Source organism: Aulonocara sp. 'chitande type north' Nkhata Bay, linkage group LG16 (assembly GCF_057382095.1).
Source record: "Aulonocara sp. 'chitande type north' Nkhata Bay isolate Kocher_YH1m ecotype deep benthic linkage group LG16, A_spYH_male_GT1.1, whole genome shotgun sequence".
Lineage (NCBI taxonomy): Eukaryota > Metazoa > Chordata > Actinopteri > Cichliformes > Cichlidae > Aulonocara > Aulonocara sp. 'chitande type north' Nkhata Bay.
Window position 1 is genome coordinate 24,735,901 of NC_141359.1, and position 12,528 is coordinate 24,748,428.

General features: G+C 40.1%; 2 protein-coding genes and 1 long non-coding RNA gene across 3 annotated transcripts in view; 1 reads left to right on the forward strand and 2 right to left on the reverse strand.

Moving 5' to 3' along the window:
- Positions 1–10,033, forward strand: part of LOC147311612 (uncharacterized) — a 12,975-nt gene extending 2,942 nt beyond the window's left edge. Inside the window, exons 2-3 of the long non-coding RNA XR_015125334.1 lie at positions 8,761–8,963; positions 9,427–10,033. This is a non-coding gene — a long non-coding RNA (uncharacterized LOC147311612). The remainder of the gene's footprint in view (positions 1–8,760; positions 8,964–9,426) is intronic.
- sp5a (Sp5 transcription factor a) lies at positions 2,604–7,343 on the reverse strand. The gene is made up of 2 exons (XM_086267329.1): positions 4,452–7,343; positions 2,604–4,154 (listed from the first exon to the last, which is right to left on the reverse strand). The coding sequence occupies exons 1-2, from the start codon at positions 4,500–4,502 to the stop codon at positions 3,090–3,092; spliced, it is 1,116 nt and encodes a 371-aa protein (XP_086123455.1). The 5' UTR covers positions 4,503–7,343; the 3' UTR covers positions 2,604–3,089.
- myo3b (myosin IIIB) overlaps positions 7,421–12,528 on the reverse strand; it is a 70,421-nt gene continuing 65,313 nt past the window's right edge. Inside the window, exon 38 of the mRNA XM_086266421.1 lies at positions 7,421–8,104. The gene's annotated coding sequence lies outside the window, so the exon portion shown is untranslated. The remainder of the gene's footprint in view (positions 8,105–12,528) is intronic.

The following is a 12,528-nucleotide window of genomic DNA, read 5'->3' on the forward strand; positions in this document are numbered from 1 at the left end:
TTTTACACACATCTTTAGCTTACCGTCTTAGTCTATTTGTTAAAGTAAGCAGTCCATTTAAGAATAAAAAAATATATATCACTGGGTAAAAACATCCTTCTGTCTGGATGATTAATTTATATATTTATAAACCACTTATAGACAGTCTTAAAGTGGGTTAAAGAAGGGGAATCACACTGAGTATAATGATGGGAATGAACATTTAACCTGTGATTATACCTATCCCAGCAAAGCTAATGAAGCTTTTCTGTCAGTCATATTTAAGGAGGTATTTGTGATATGGAATTTAAAAACTTCATAAATCTTTCATTCAACTTTCAGAAGATAAACTTAAGCCACAACATATGATATCCTCACTACAAACGGTTAAGCGTTATGGCCTCCAGCAGAGTCGAAGAATAGCAGCCAAATCGCAGCCATTGTGAGGAGCCGGGTTGGGTGCAATCAACACATCCATCCATAGGCTTCGTTTTATAATAGGATCATGAAATTTGGATAAAGACTTTTACAGTTCAAGTGGTCAAATCACACTTTATATGGTAGCTTTTGATATTTTTTCTACTTTATTCTTCTTCTTTGGCCGAATGTGATACGTTCATATCCTGCAGATTCTTTGGAAAACTAGAAGCAGGCTAATGAAACTCACAGCCTCACACGAACAACACGTCATAAGGGAGTGACAAAAACCGGTCTAAATACCACTTTTAAAACATTTAATTCAACATAGAACTGCAACAGTTGTGATCATCTGTTGGGTATTTAAGGCCCAGTTTACAATTATTGGTGGCGTACTGAATATACCTGAACATTTCAAGTAGTGATGACCATACTATATTTAGCATTTTTCATGTGATTATTCATTAAAACTAATGGGATGAATTCCTGCCACTTAATAAACTTTTTCAAGTTTATTCCACCTGGATTCAGCCCGTTTGTGGTTTGTCCTTTTAAAGAATTTAAAGTTTAAAGAATGACGGCATGTTTGCATCCTGAATTTTCAATTCTGGTGAAGGAACAATACTTGAATTTAAATCAACACATAAAATAGTTTGCAACAGAATAATTAAGTAAACTAAACAAGAGCTAAAGCTGCATGTGCACTGGTGGATAAAGTTCGACAAAGTGACTGAAACATTGGCTCAGTAGGTCGTGTTTTCTAAATTGTCCGTGACTACACTCTGAGCGTTAGAAAAACAGGGAAAAAGATCTGTGAGAGCAAATGTTATTGTTACAATTCTAAGAATAATATTTGCCTGCTTTTATGGATAACAGCAACTTACAAAAGAGGGCGCTGTTGAGGCAGAAAACTCTTTCTGAAAACTCCTCTGAATGGCAGCCCTCCTTTTCATGCTGACATTCTCAGAGATCCCACATAGAGGCAAACAGAGTGACTGCTGGCAGGCAGTGATGCTGCTCTGCTTTACTTACTGAATGAGTAAATCAGATGACTGGATCTGTATCACTATCTGATCTGTAAAAAGTTCAATACTTTTTGTTGTGTTGATAAGTTGTATGAAAAGGAAGAGCCTCAAGGTTCGAAACCCAGGATTTTTTTTTTCTCCGAAGGTCGACACTTTTACTCCCCAACAACCAAGAGATGACGTGGGCGGAGGAAGTCAAAGTGAAACACTTGAAATAACTGATGAGAAAGCAGCACATGAGCATGCAGTCGTAAAACAGAGAAATGCTTTTGAGCAAGGCATTACCACAGTGGTAAATGTGACATCTAGTATGCCACAAGTGCCATAAAAATCCAGCTGCTGCATATCCCGGGGTCACCTATTCTATCACATGTTCAGAGTAAGAGTTTTTCTGTTGATTGGTCACATTTCCAATTACAATGACACTGCAATACAGGAAATGTCCAACACAGTGGCACAAAACAAATCCACCACCTATCAGAGTGCATAAATACTGAAGAGCGTTCCTGCAATTGAATGTCTGAGAATAAGAAACCATGATAATATGAGCTTATGTGCAATAGCCCAAACATGACAGTGTTACAGGTCTGGAAAACACTTCTGATACAGAAATTTGGAGCTTAATTAAATATTTGAAGCGGTCCTTTTCATTCCTTTTACGAAGACGGATGTTTAATATTTATTTATCCATCTTTTTACCCAGTTGGTGGCCTAATTTCAGCACTCACAGGTACATCTTGACAAGGTGGCTGCACATTTTTCCATTATTTCTGTGGCGATTTTCAAAATTCACTCCCCACCAAATCAAATTCTGTCGCCTCTTCGCCTAAAATTTTCTGGGCTTTTGGTTTTAAAAAACAGCAGCAAATTTTCAGAACAGCCTCAAAAGTAATGATAATACTAATAATAGTCATAAAAAAATCACTGTCCTGCTACTTTTTCTTTTTTTACCGTAATCAAAAGATGGAAACATTTACATTTAGAATAACGAGTATTTAAAAATATATAGTCTAAAATTAATGACTGGATTTTACTGGCAGGAAACTTTGACAACATTAAGTCTGCAACATTTTACAAAGCACACACATTATTCCAGGTGATATGAATAAAAAATATATATACCGCCTGGATGCCTCATCATCACTCATATAACTGAGGGATATTAAATGAATTGTTCTGAGATGAGGAAAACGTCATAACTTTTATTCTCACACAGCATTTAGGTCATATTAACAATAGCAGATCTTCTGGAGAGCATGCTTTTATAAACACCCCATATGGAGCAAAAACAGACACTTTCATTCAACAAAAGCTATTAAATATCATTTACAGGGGAGTGAAATCTTCCACCGAAGACATTGATCAAAACACAAGTTGAAAACTTGTCTTCCTTGATATGATATAGACAGTGAATTCAAACTTATGAGCTCCTCCATGGTCCCAAATTAACTTATGAAACTTTATATATATATATATATATATACACACACACAAATGTGCTACACAGACCAGCAATGTTAGAAACTATTGTCAGGATGTAAGAAATCGACCAACAAAATTAATCAAGTACCCTACAAAAATGCAGCTCACTGTGAACTTGTAACTAGTGTAGCACTGACTGTATTGCACTATTTTAAAGTCTACTGTTTAAGATGACTATAAGGTGTGTTACAACATCCTGGTGTCCTCTCTTTTCACGTGATCTAATGTCTTGTCGTGGCATTTGCTCTTTTTGTTCTGGTGAGTTTTGACGTGTTTTGCCAAGTGGTCACTCCTCATGAACCTTTTGCAGCAGTCCGGGCAAACAAAGCGCTTCTCCCCTGTGTGAGTCCTCAGGTGTCTCTGCAGCTCATCCGACCTGGTGAAACTCTTGCCACAGAACAGCCAGTTGCACACAAACGGCCGCTCCCCCGAGTGCCACCTCAGGTGCGCTTTGAGGTGAGAAGTTTTCCCATAAACTTTCCCGCAACCCGGTATGTGGCAAATGTGCTGCTTCTTCTTCCCGGGCTCGTCGCTGGACGTGGAGGACTGGCAGTTCGGACACCTGCACCTCCTGCACCGCCGCGCAGTCGCGAGGGGGGACTTTGTGTGCAGCAGAGCGGCGATTTGCGTCTGGTATTGCGCAAAGTCCGTGTGTCCCAGAACCAAGCCTCTCTGCAGCTGGAAGCGGTGAGGACCGAGTGAGGAAGAGTGGCTTACGTGGTTCCCCTGCTGGAGGCTCCACCACGGAATATCCTCTCCAGGGTTTGGGGACAACTGTCTCTGCTGCTGGTGCACAAGGCCGGAGGGTCCCGTGACAAAACTTGGCATCGCGGGCGGAATGGGCGCTGGAGCCGCGTAGCTGACGGCGGGGACGTAGGTTGGAGGGCAGGTGGACTGCATGGAGCAAGGCAGCATCTTCACGGGGGAGAAGTCATAGGGGTACGAGGGGTCCGCCGGAGGGGTGAGGGGCAGTTCGTGGTGGGAGCTGAAGGGGCTCTGGATGTGCGCAGAGAGCTGGGGCTTGGAGGATAGTCCGAAAGTAGAGTTGTTGGCCAGGCTGCTCTGAGGGTTTCCCTCGTTAGTCCACGGGTGAAATAAACGCGAAGGAGAACCCAGCGTGGGATCGTAGGGGACCTGGAGGAAATCAGCGGGATTTGATCCGTGGTTATGCCCGATCCTGTTGCAAGTGGCAGCCAGGAGAGCCAGCGGAGAGTGCTTACAGTTCTCTGGGGAAGAGTTTGGAGTGCGATCCTGGATAACCGAGACACACATTTTTTTAACGTTATGATCTCAGTTTAACACATTTATGACACATTTATGCCACTTTTAATTATGACGAAATGGTCGGTCTGAAATCTGAATCTAAATGATGAAGTCAATCGTGATGATGCGACACAAAAGTTGGTGGCATGTTGCAGCAGGACTCATTAAGCCCCCAAACAATTAGCGTCGGAAATGAGAAGACACGTATTTTGAGCATAAACTGGATTTAGCAACTTCACAAGTTCTTAAAAGTGGTGAAAAGTGAAGAGAAACTTGCGCACAAACCTGAAGAAAAGCCTGAAGTGTTTCATTCCGCAGTACAGCCACTGCTGCCATGGTAAACGTCCTCCTCCGCTCGATAAAGACGAATAAAAAATAAAAGCACTAATTTAGACAAATATGCTCATTCGCGGTACACAAAAAATATATCTTGTCGAGCAGGGCGTCACTCTCCAGTGCTTCCTCTCTCCGATATATCCTTGGTCTATCTGAAGAGTGAGGGATCACTTCTTAGAATTTGATAAGGACTTTGGTGGGCCGCCAGCCAGTCAGAAATAAGATTTATTACTTTGAAGTTTGCCGCTGCCCAATCATCAAAGAATAGCGGCTCTTTGAGAGGGGAAAGCAAATCCTTTGAATCCACAAAGCTCCTATGGTGTGTTTGTTGGTCTGGATAAAGGGGCTGATTATTAGGGGGGCTGGGAAGGGAGGAGATAAAGGCGGGACAATTAATGAAGTAATCACTATGTGGGAAATGTATATACACAAATAATTGGATTTTCTTGATCAAAGACCCCCATGCCGCCTGGAGACCCAGTATTGGATGCTGTAGTCATCTGATCCTCTTTTTTGTAATTAAGGATTTGTAGCAGAACCCTATGTGACAATGTGACATTGTTATCTCTGGAGATCTCCAAGAGCGTTGCCTCACTGTTTGATGGAGGAAAGAGACCAAATCAAGTGACTCAACACAAAGTTCTCATCTCTGAAGAATCTGCGTCTCTTTTACATTTCAAGCTTAAATTACAAAAAAAAAAAAAAAAAAATCTTTGTTGTGCCTTTGAACTGAAACACTTAATTATGCCCTCTCTGAATTATTTAAATACTTATTTCCCCTTCACTCATTTCAATCAGTTGTTTTATCAGAACCTCAATCCAGTTCATTCTTTCCCAACCCAAACTAAAAGCCTGAAGGAAAAAAAAAAAAAAACTCCCAGCAGGTAATTTAAATGAACGTTTTTAACTTGTTAGATAAGTGAGGTGACAAAGGTAGCACTTAAAATGTGGACATCTCAATTATGTTTTCTTCTTATGTCTTTATGACTGAACAGGTCCCGAAAACCAGAAAGAAACTAATGATCCCATCCACTGCAGCTTCTCGAAAAGAAAAAAAAAAAGAAACCTGAGCTAACACATCCTGTAATACTGCATCCTTTTTGTTTCAGAGCATTTAATGAAGGCAAAAGTATGCAGTTTTCATAAGATAACATCCGGAACTTCTTTTTAAATGTTTTGCCGAGCTGGAAAAAAATGGAAGTTGTAGTTCAACTCTCTGATCTTTATCTGGCTTCCCTGCAGAAACAATCACTGTCCTCTCAACTAGTTTGGAGCGGCAGATTTTGAATTAGATCTGTTCCTTTGAAGGGATTAATGTTCCCAGTTCTCTCCCACGGCTTTACACACAGTCATGAGGGAAAGGGGGAGTCCTGCTGGGCTTCACTGGAGCCATGCTAAACTACAAGAGTGGCTACAGGAGTGAGTGGTGTAGTCACACTGTTAACCTTGTTTACATCAAGCTGTGGCAGCCACAGAGCTCGATGCTGCTTCAAAATATGCAAAAAATGTGGCAATCAGGAAGGTTTTAAGACAACAAGCTTGAAAATCACCTCGCAGATTTCATGAAATTATAAATCTGAACAAGCAGTACTAAAAAATGGTGCTATTTACTTTTAATGTGTCACTTTAAAATTGCCCCAACCGTTGATCCTCTAAAATCACACTTTGTTTTCAACTTATCATGAGATGATGACCAATTAAGACACTGCATAGCTTTATTAAAGCTCAAAACAGATTTATTGAATAACCGAATTAGGAGACATTGATAAGATGTAGTTTGGGGTTGCCAGGTTGTGAAAAGTATCCTCTCATTTGTGCTTTTGGTTTATATTTGCTAATAATTTAGTCACCAATACTATAAATATTTTTTTTTTAAACAAGTGTAGCCAAGGAAGTGTAGGCAGAAGAAAAACCTGTTATAAAAAGATTTATAACACATTAATAACGGGTTTATGTGTACACCTAAAAGGAGCAAGCAAAAGAAGGAGAAGAATAAATGCAGGTTTAAAATTTTTATAAAGCTGTTAAAACTTATAAAGGCTTCATAAATGATACCTCACTGCAAATTTTTGTGAGCTTCACTGGTGCGAAACTGTTTGAAGGATCTTAGCACAAAGGAGCTCAAACTACATGAAAGGTACACGATAAAACTACAGGATGCTGTAAAATTTGCTTAACCAGCTATTTGTAAGACTTCAGATGTTACTGGTTAAAAAAATATCCATAGTCTGTTCTGTAAAGATGTATTTGTGCAGCAAAGTGCTGTCAGTTAGTTTTTACTTCCAGGTTTAAATGTCAGATAAATGTCAAAAGTTGCAATCTGCTCTCTTATGCCAACAGTAAAGGAGGAATCCACCCTAAAACAACATTTTTCTACTACAGCAGCCTGGTTCATAGGCTTTAAAAACATCAAATGTTAATTCTGATTTAAGGTGGATTTCCACTTAAATCAGCTTTACATGCGAGCTGTCATATGCCATGCAAGGCATATTTCAGCCATATGTGACAACTGCATGAATTCTGCGAACCATCAGCAGTCAGAAATTATTGATATCTTCCTTTGAGATGTTCGTTTCACCCCTAAATGTGGGCTCTTACATTTTAATGCATCTCAATAGGACGCCACCTGAGGGAAGGATTTGGCTAAGCAGGACTTTGATATAGTTTGTAAGAAATTCATAACAGTGTGCTTAACACATTGTCCGGTCCCTGAGGTAATTTACTTGCTCCAAACCGTCACCATCTTATGGCCATGCCTCAAGTTTTACAGGGCCGCCTCAGCGACAGTTTGGCTAAAGGAAATTTCTGCCCGCGGCATTTGATGGGTAAAATTAACTTGGAGGGACCAAGTTAATTTTACCCATCAAATGCCGTGGGCAGAAATTTCCTTTAGCCAAACCCCCCCCCCCCCCCCCCCCCCCCCGCAACAGTTTGTTGCCTGGAAAGGTTTGAACATGGACTCAGTCAGCACCAACTATGTACTTCATACAGCCTTTTCTAGTATAAAGTGGAGAGCTGAGCATCAGAAATAATGTTCAGGGTGCAGATATGCAGGAACCTGCATTCAGGAATCTGTATATAGAAGAACAAAAAAAAAACCCACTCATAGTAGTTATATATATATATATATTTTACACTTTCTTGACAGTGCAAATCAAAGAAAACAGTGGGGTGGATCATAGACGTTCAACAGGTGACAATCATTTCTGTAAAGGGCAATTAAGGCGAAGAAAGAACGACTCATTAAGTTTTTATTGCCATAAGTTTTTAACAGTATGTGCAAGTGCCAGCACGCGCTGAAACAATTAGCTGTAACCAAACTATTGTGTCTGATCTAAAAGGGGAGAGGGAAATAATTCATCAATCTAAAATGAGGAAAAAAATGTATAAAACAACAGATTTGTGGCGGGTAAATTGTTTTGCCTACAATATCAAAATACCGTTATACATCAGTAATAAATATGAATTAAAAAACATTTAGACACATTTATTTGACTCTTATAAAACAACAATTTACATGAAATAAATATAAATTTACAACAGATGTCAAGTGCGATGTTGGGAAGCAGGTTGTTTTGATCCATAAGACAAATGAAGGCAATCTGCAGGATAAGAGAGAAAAATAAAGATGTTAAAATGCTTTTCATTATCTTTACCCAGGTTTGCACTAACATCCTATTTTAGCAGGGAGAATTCCACCTTATTCTATTGACCTCTAACTTTGGATGTGAAAAAGTGTAGCTGTGTACGGTCTTGACATTTTTGAGTGAACTGACAGCGAGAAGAGAGGATCTGACAGAGTCGCGGGGCGACGCCACAACACGAACCCTTTTTAACTTTCCATATTCTCTGGACAGTTGGAGAGAAAACAGGTTCCACATCTGTCTCATGCAAGAGATATCAGAGACTTGGGGATGAGTGGAGGTGGGTGATGGGGTGCTGCATGTGTGAGAGGGAGTGTGAATGTGTGGGAGAAACAGAGAAAGACGGGGAGAGAGGGAGAGGCGCTCGAGGCTACTGGGTACTTGAGCCGCTATAATGGTGTCTCGTATGAGAAAACATCTGTGAATTTCCTCAGTGATCTACAACAAAGTATAACTCAGAGCAGTCACTCAGCAGACCTTTGAAGTTGCTGTCTGACAGAAAGCTGCCATTGTTCACAGCCCCCAACACACAGAAACTCCAACTTTGGTCTCACTAATTTTCCCTGCAACGCGATACAAGTCTTTTTTTTTTCCTCTCTCTCTCCCTCTTCCAGGCCTATGAAGCCGGGGATCTCTGCATATTCAAGAGCAAACAGCAAAGCCTTGGCAATGTGCAGGGTTGGCTTGGGGGTCAAGTAAGGCGGGACAGGTCGTTTTACCTTCTCTCAGCCCACCCTGAATGTGCTAATCCAGTCCAGCCTTAAAGAGGAAAACTCTCTCCCCTCTATGATGATGATGATGTACAGACTTGAACAGAGTGAGTTACAGCCTGCAGCGCTCTCCCAGGAACATTATAATAAAGCAACCTCACCTCCAATCACCAAACTCAGATCCAATGGACACTCCTGTGATAATCAAGTGCTATCAACCCTTCAGTTTACTGCACTTAGCTTTTTAAACATTTGTTTATTATATGACCGTCATCTTTTGTTGGAAATGTTTGTGAGCTGCTACAAATATATCACCTTTTTCCACGATCTACTAAGCAGCAGGTGGCAACGACATAACTGTGAGAAATTTGAACCTTACACTAGAAATTCTTGTCATCCTCAAAAAGCAAAAACACAAGAAAATAACAGCACTAGAAGTTGGAATATAAATATTTACAAAGTTATGTATGTTCAACTCAGTTTTGTAACTTTGCTTTAACATAAAGCTGTGTTACGTGTCTGCAGGCTGCATGTTTTCTTTCCCTCTCCTTTTGTTTGCCATTCCCTTAGGTACGCAGACTGCAGGCTGATGTCAATTTGGGGATCTCCAACTAATTAGAGGAGGGAGACCCTGATTGGACAAACCAGGAGGGCACACCTTGATAAGGAGACTGACCTGTGGCTGGGCGCGGCTCTCTTCCCTCCTTCGAATTGTTTGGCACATGTCTAAAACGCCTCTGCTGTATTTCTTTTGTTTGATGGTTGTGGTGGGAGTAAAGTGGACTAGGTAAGTTTGGGGACCCCATACATTTACTCACGTAGAGTCTTTTTGTTAGAAACACTAGGTAAGTAGGTTGGTGCCACCCATGTAATTTTGAGCTTGTTTTGAATTGAGGTTTAGAGTCTTTCCCCCCTTTTTTTGTTTTTCTAGGATAATAGCTCAGCTAAGTTTTGGTTTTGTCTTTTAGGTTGTGCCAAAAAAAACACCAAACTGTCCCTTTCTCCCCCGCATTTGTTGTTTGAATTTGGGTTATTTATTTTGTGAGCGCGCTGCCATTAAACTTTTTTATAACACCTGTACCGGGTTTCCAGAGTTGTTGTGTTATCCCCTTCTGCCCTCGAGGAGACGTAACAAGCTGTCAGATATTGTGGCAGAATATGTCACTATATAGCTATGCAATGCTTAATGCCGTTTTTGCCTTATAGGAGTTTCAATGCAAGTGCCCCCCCCCCCCCCTTTTATATGTGTATTTCTATAGATTTTTATATTAATATGGCATCTCTGCAGGTTTTTTTGCCAGTCAAATTTTAAATTGTAAATTTTGAGTTATGTATCCCAAAATTTCAAGTTAATCAGAAGTAAGCCAAAATGTCAAGATACTTGGTCAGCAAGGCAAAATTTTGAGGTACTAACCAAATTTTTATCCACTTATTTATTTTCCAGTGGCAGAAACAAATTCAGATCAGGCCAACCGACAACAGGCAAAGTAGCTCTGACCTCAGAGAGTCAATAATACATCATTGAATGTTGCCATGATTACTATGCAGAGCTAGCCATGAAAGTTAATATACAGAGAAAGTGGATCGCCCCATCAACTGGTACACTGGCAGATATAATGGCATTTCTGAAGAGAGGCATTTATTAAGCTATTCTTGAGATTTTAGAGTTGTTCAAAATGAACTTTGTTTTCCCCCCATGTACAATAGTATTAGGAGTCACGAAAAAATGCCTGGGTCTTTAATTAGAAGATCTTTAATTTGCTCAGATTTATATAAAATTAATGTTAATATGACTTAACCGATATTGGAGGAGCAAAAACAAATAAAAGATAAATAATCTGCATGGAAAAAATGTCCTCCTTCTTCACACAAGTATTGTATCTACCTGAAATAATAAAAGATAAATACTGTGTTAACTACCTGTCTTTTATGGCTATCTTTCATAATTTTGTATTGGTGTTACATAAATATTTTTTATTTCCATTTTGTTGTTAATTTAAGTTGTTTGAAATGTGCTATATAGTTACAGCTTGTTTGCCTAAAAAAACCCTGTTTCTATTCAAGAACTGTGTTAAGCCACTTCTCTACTTTAGAAAACTGAGCAAATAAACTAAAAAACACAATTTATAAGCAATTTGCAAATGTCCACCTTTATTTTAAGAGTCTTCTGGTAAAAAAAAGTATTTCATGGGCCATATAAGGAAAGTATTAAAACAATTACACTGTATACTACTTTAGTGTGACCTCAATCAAGGTTGTTTGGTTGAACACCAGGTGACCGCTCCGGTTCCTCCTGGCAGTGGCAAAAATGACAACCTTTCAGCTATGCATCCCAAACCGAAACAAGGCCGTGGTAATTCTCACACTGTTACCAGTCCAGCGTTTATTCAACGGCAGCTGGTCCCACCATCTGGGAAAGCAATGCTGGGGCAAAACAAAACAGGTTACACCTTTGGCCATGCCAAGTCTGCTAGTGCCCCGCTCCCTCGACAAACTGAGAGGGGCTAATCATAATTTCACGCTCTGATTTGTCAAATCCCATTCCAGCACCGGAGGCACCCAAAAAACTTTTAAGTCAATAAATTTCATGGCATACAGGATAACAGCTTTCCCATATTGTTCCTATTGTTCTATGCTGGCTTTCTCCAGCTTTGTCCCTCTCACATCAAGGGTAAGATGTCTCCTTTGCAAATGAAAAGGTAGCTGTAATTTGGACCAAAACATTTAGTCACTTGTAAGATTAGCAAACTCTTTCCTCCTCTCATGCATGCATTTTACATTCATGCAAATGCCAACAACAAAAACAGCGCATGGAGCGCCCTCGACAAACTGCAGGTGAGAGGAAGCTGAAACAAAAGCGACTGTAACCCTAATGGCATCCCTTGTCATTAAGAGACCTTTGATGTATGTGCTCAACGGACTCTTTTATCTCCTTCTTCCTCCTCTTCCTCTTCCTCCCTGTGCTTTTAACCTGCTCAACAAGTTTCTTTATTACTGCATTCTTAGGGCATGTTTCTCTTTTTTTGCCCTTTCACATACATCTGACATCTGGCTGACACTCTTGCATGTCACTCTTTCCAACGCTAGCCAGCAAACAGCACTGCAATGCTGAGTTTGTAGCTATTTTAGTAGTCTGCATTATGAAGCAAGGCATTAATTCTTTACTCACAAAAAATCCCAACATATGGTATGCAACCATAATATAGCAAGATACATTTAGTGTGGTGGAAATGTGACAGATCTGGATATGAAAAGCACGTAAACTGCATTAAAACAGTATTTGAAAAGGCTGCACATGAAATGCTGCATCGAAACTCTCCCTTTGAACTCAAAGGATAGAGAAACAGGACAATGTTGGCCTAATCGTGTTCCCTCTTTGAAGTGAGACATCACTATTAGGTGAAAAGGTAAGTATGCTTCTTTAGAAAATAAAAGCTTTTCATCATTTGTTAAGGCTGCAGCGCAGGCGATTTTCATAAAGGTGGTTTAAAAACTTTGGATAACAGTGTTTGGAGCTGCCTTGGATGTAGCTTTAATGAATGTGCAGCACATGAAGCAAATAGCTAAAATGGCAAGAATAACAGCAGCAGTAACGTTAGCCACATTAAAGGAGTCCTCTCCCGCACACCAGATGTTGTCAGATTTAATGAGGGAAAACAAGAAGGAGCTGCT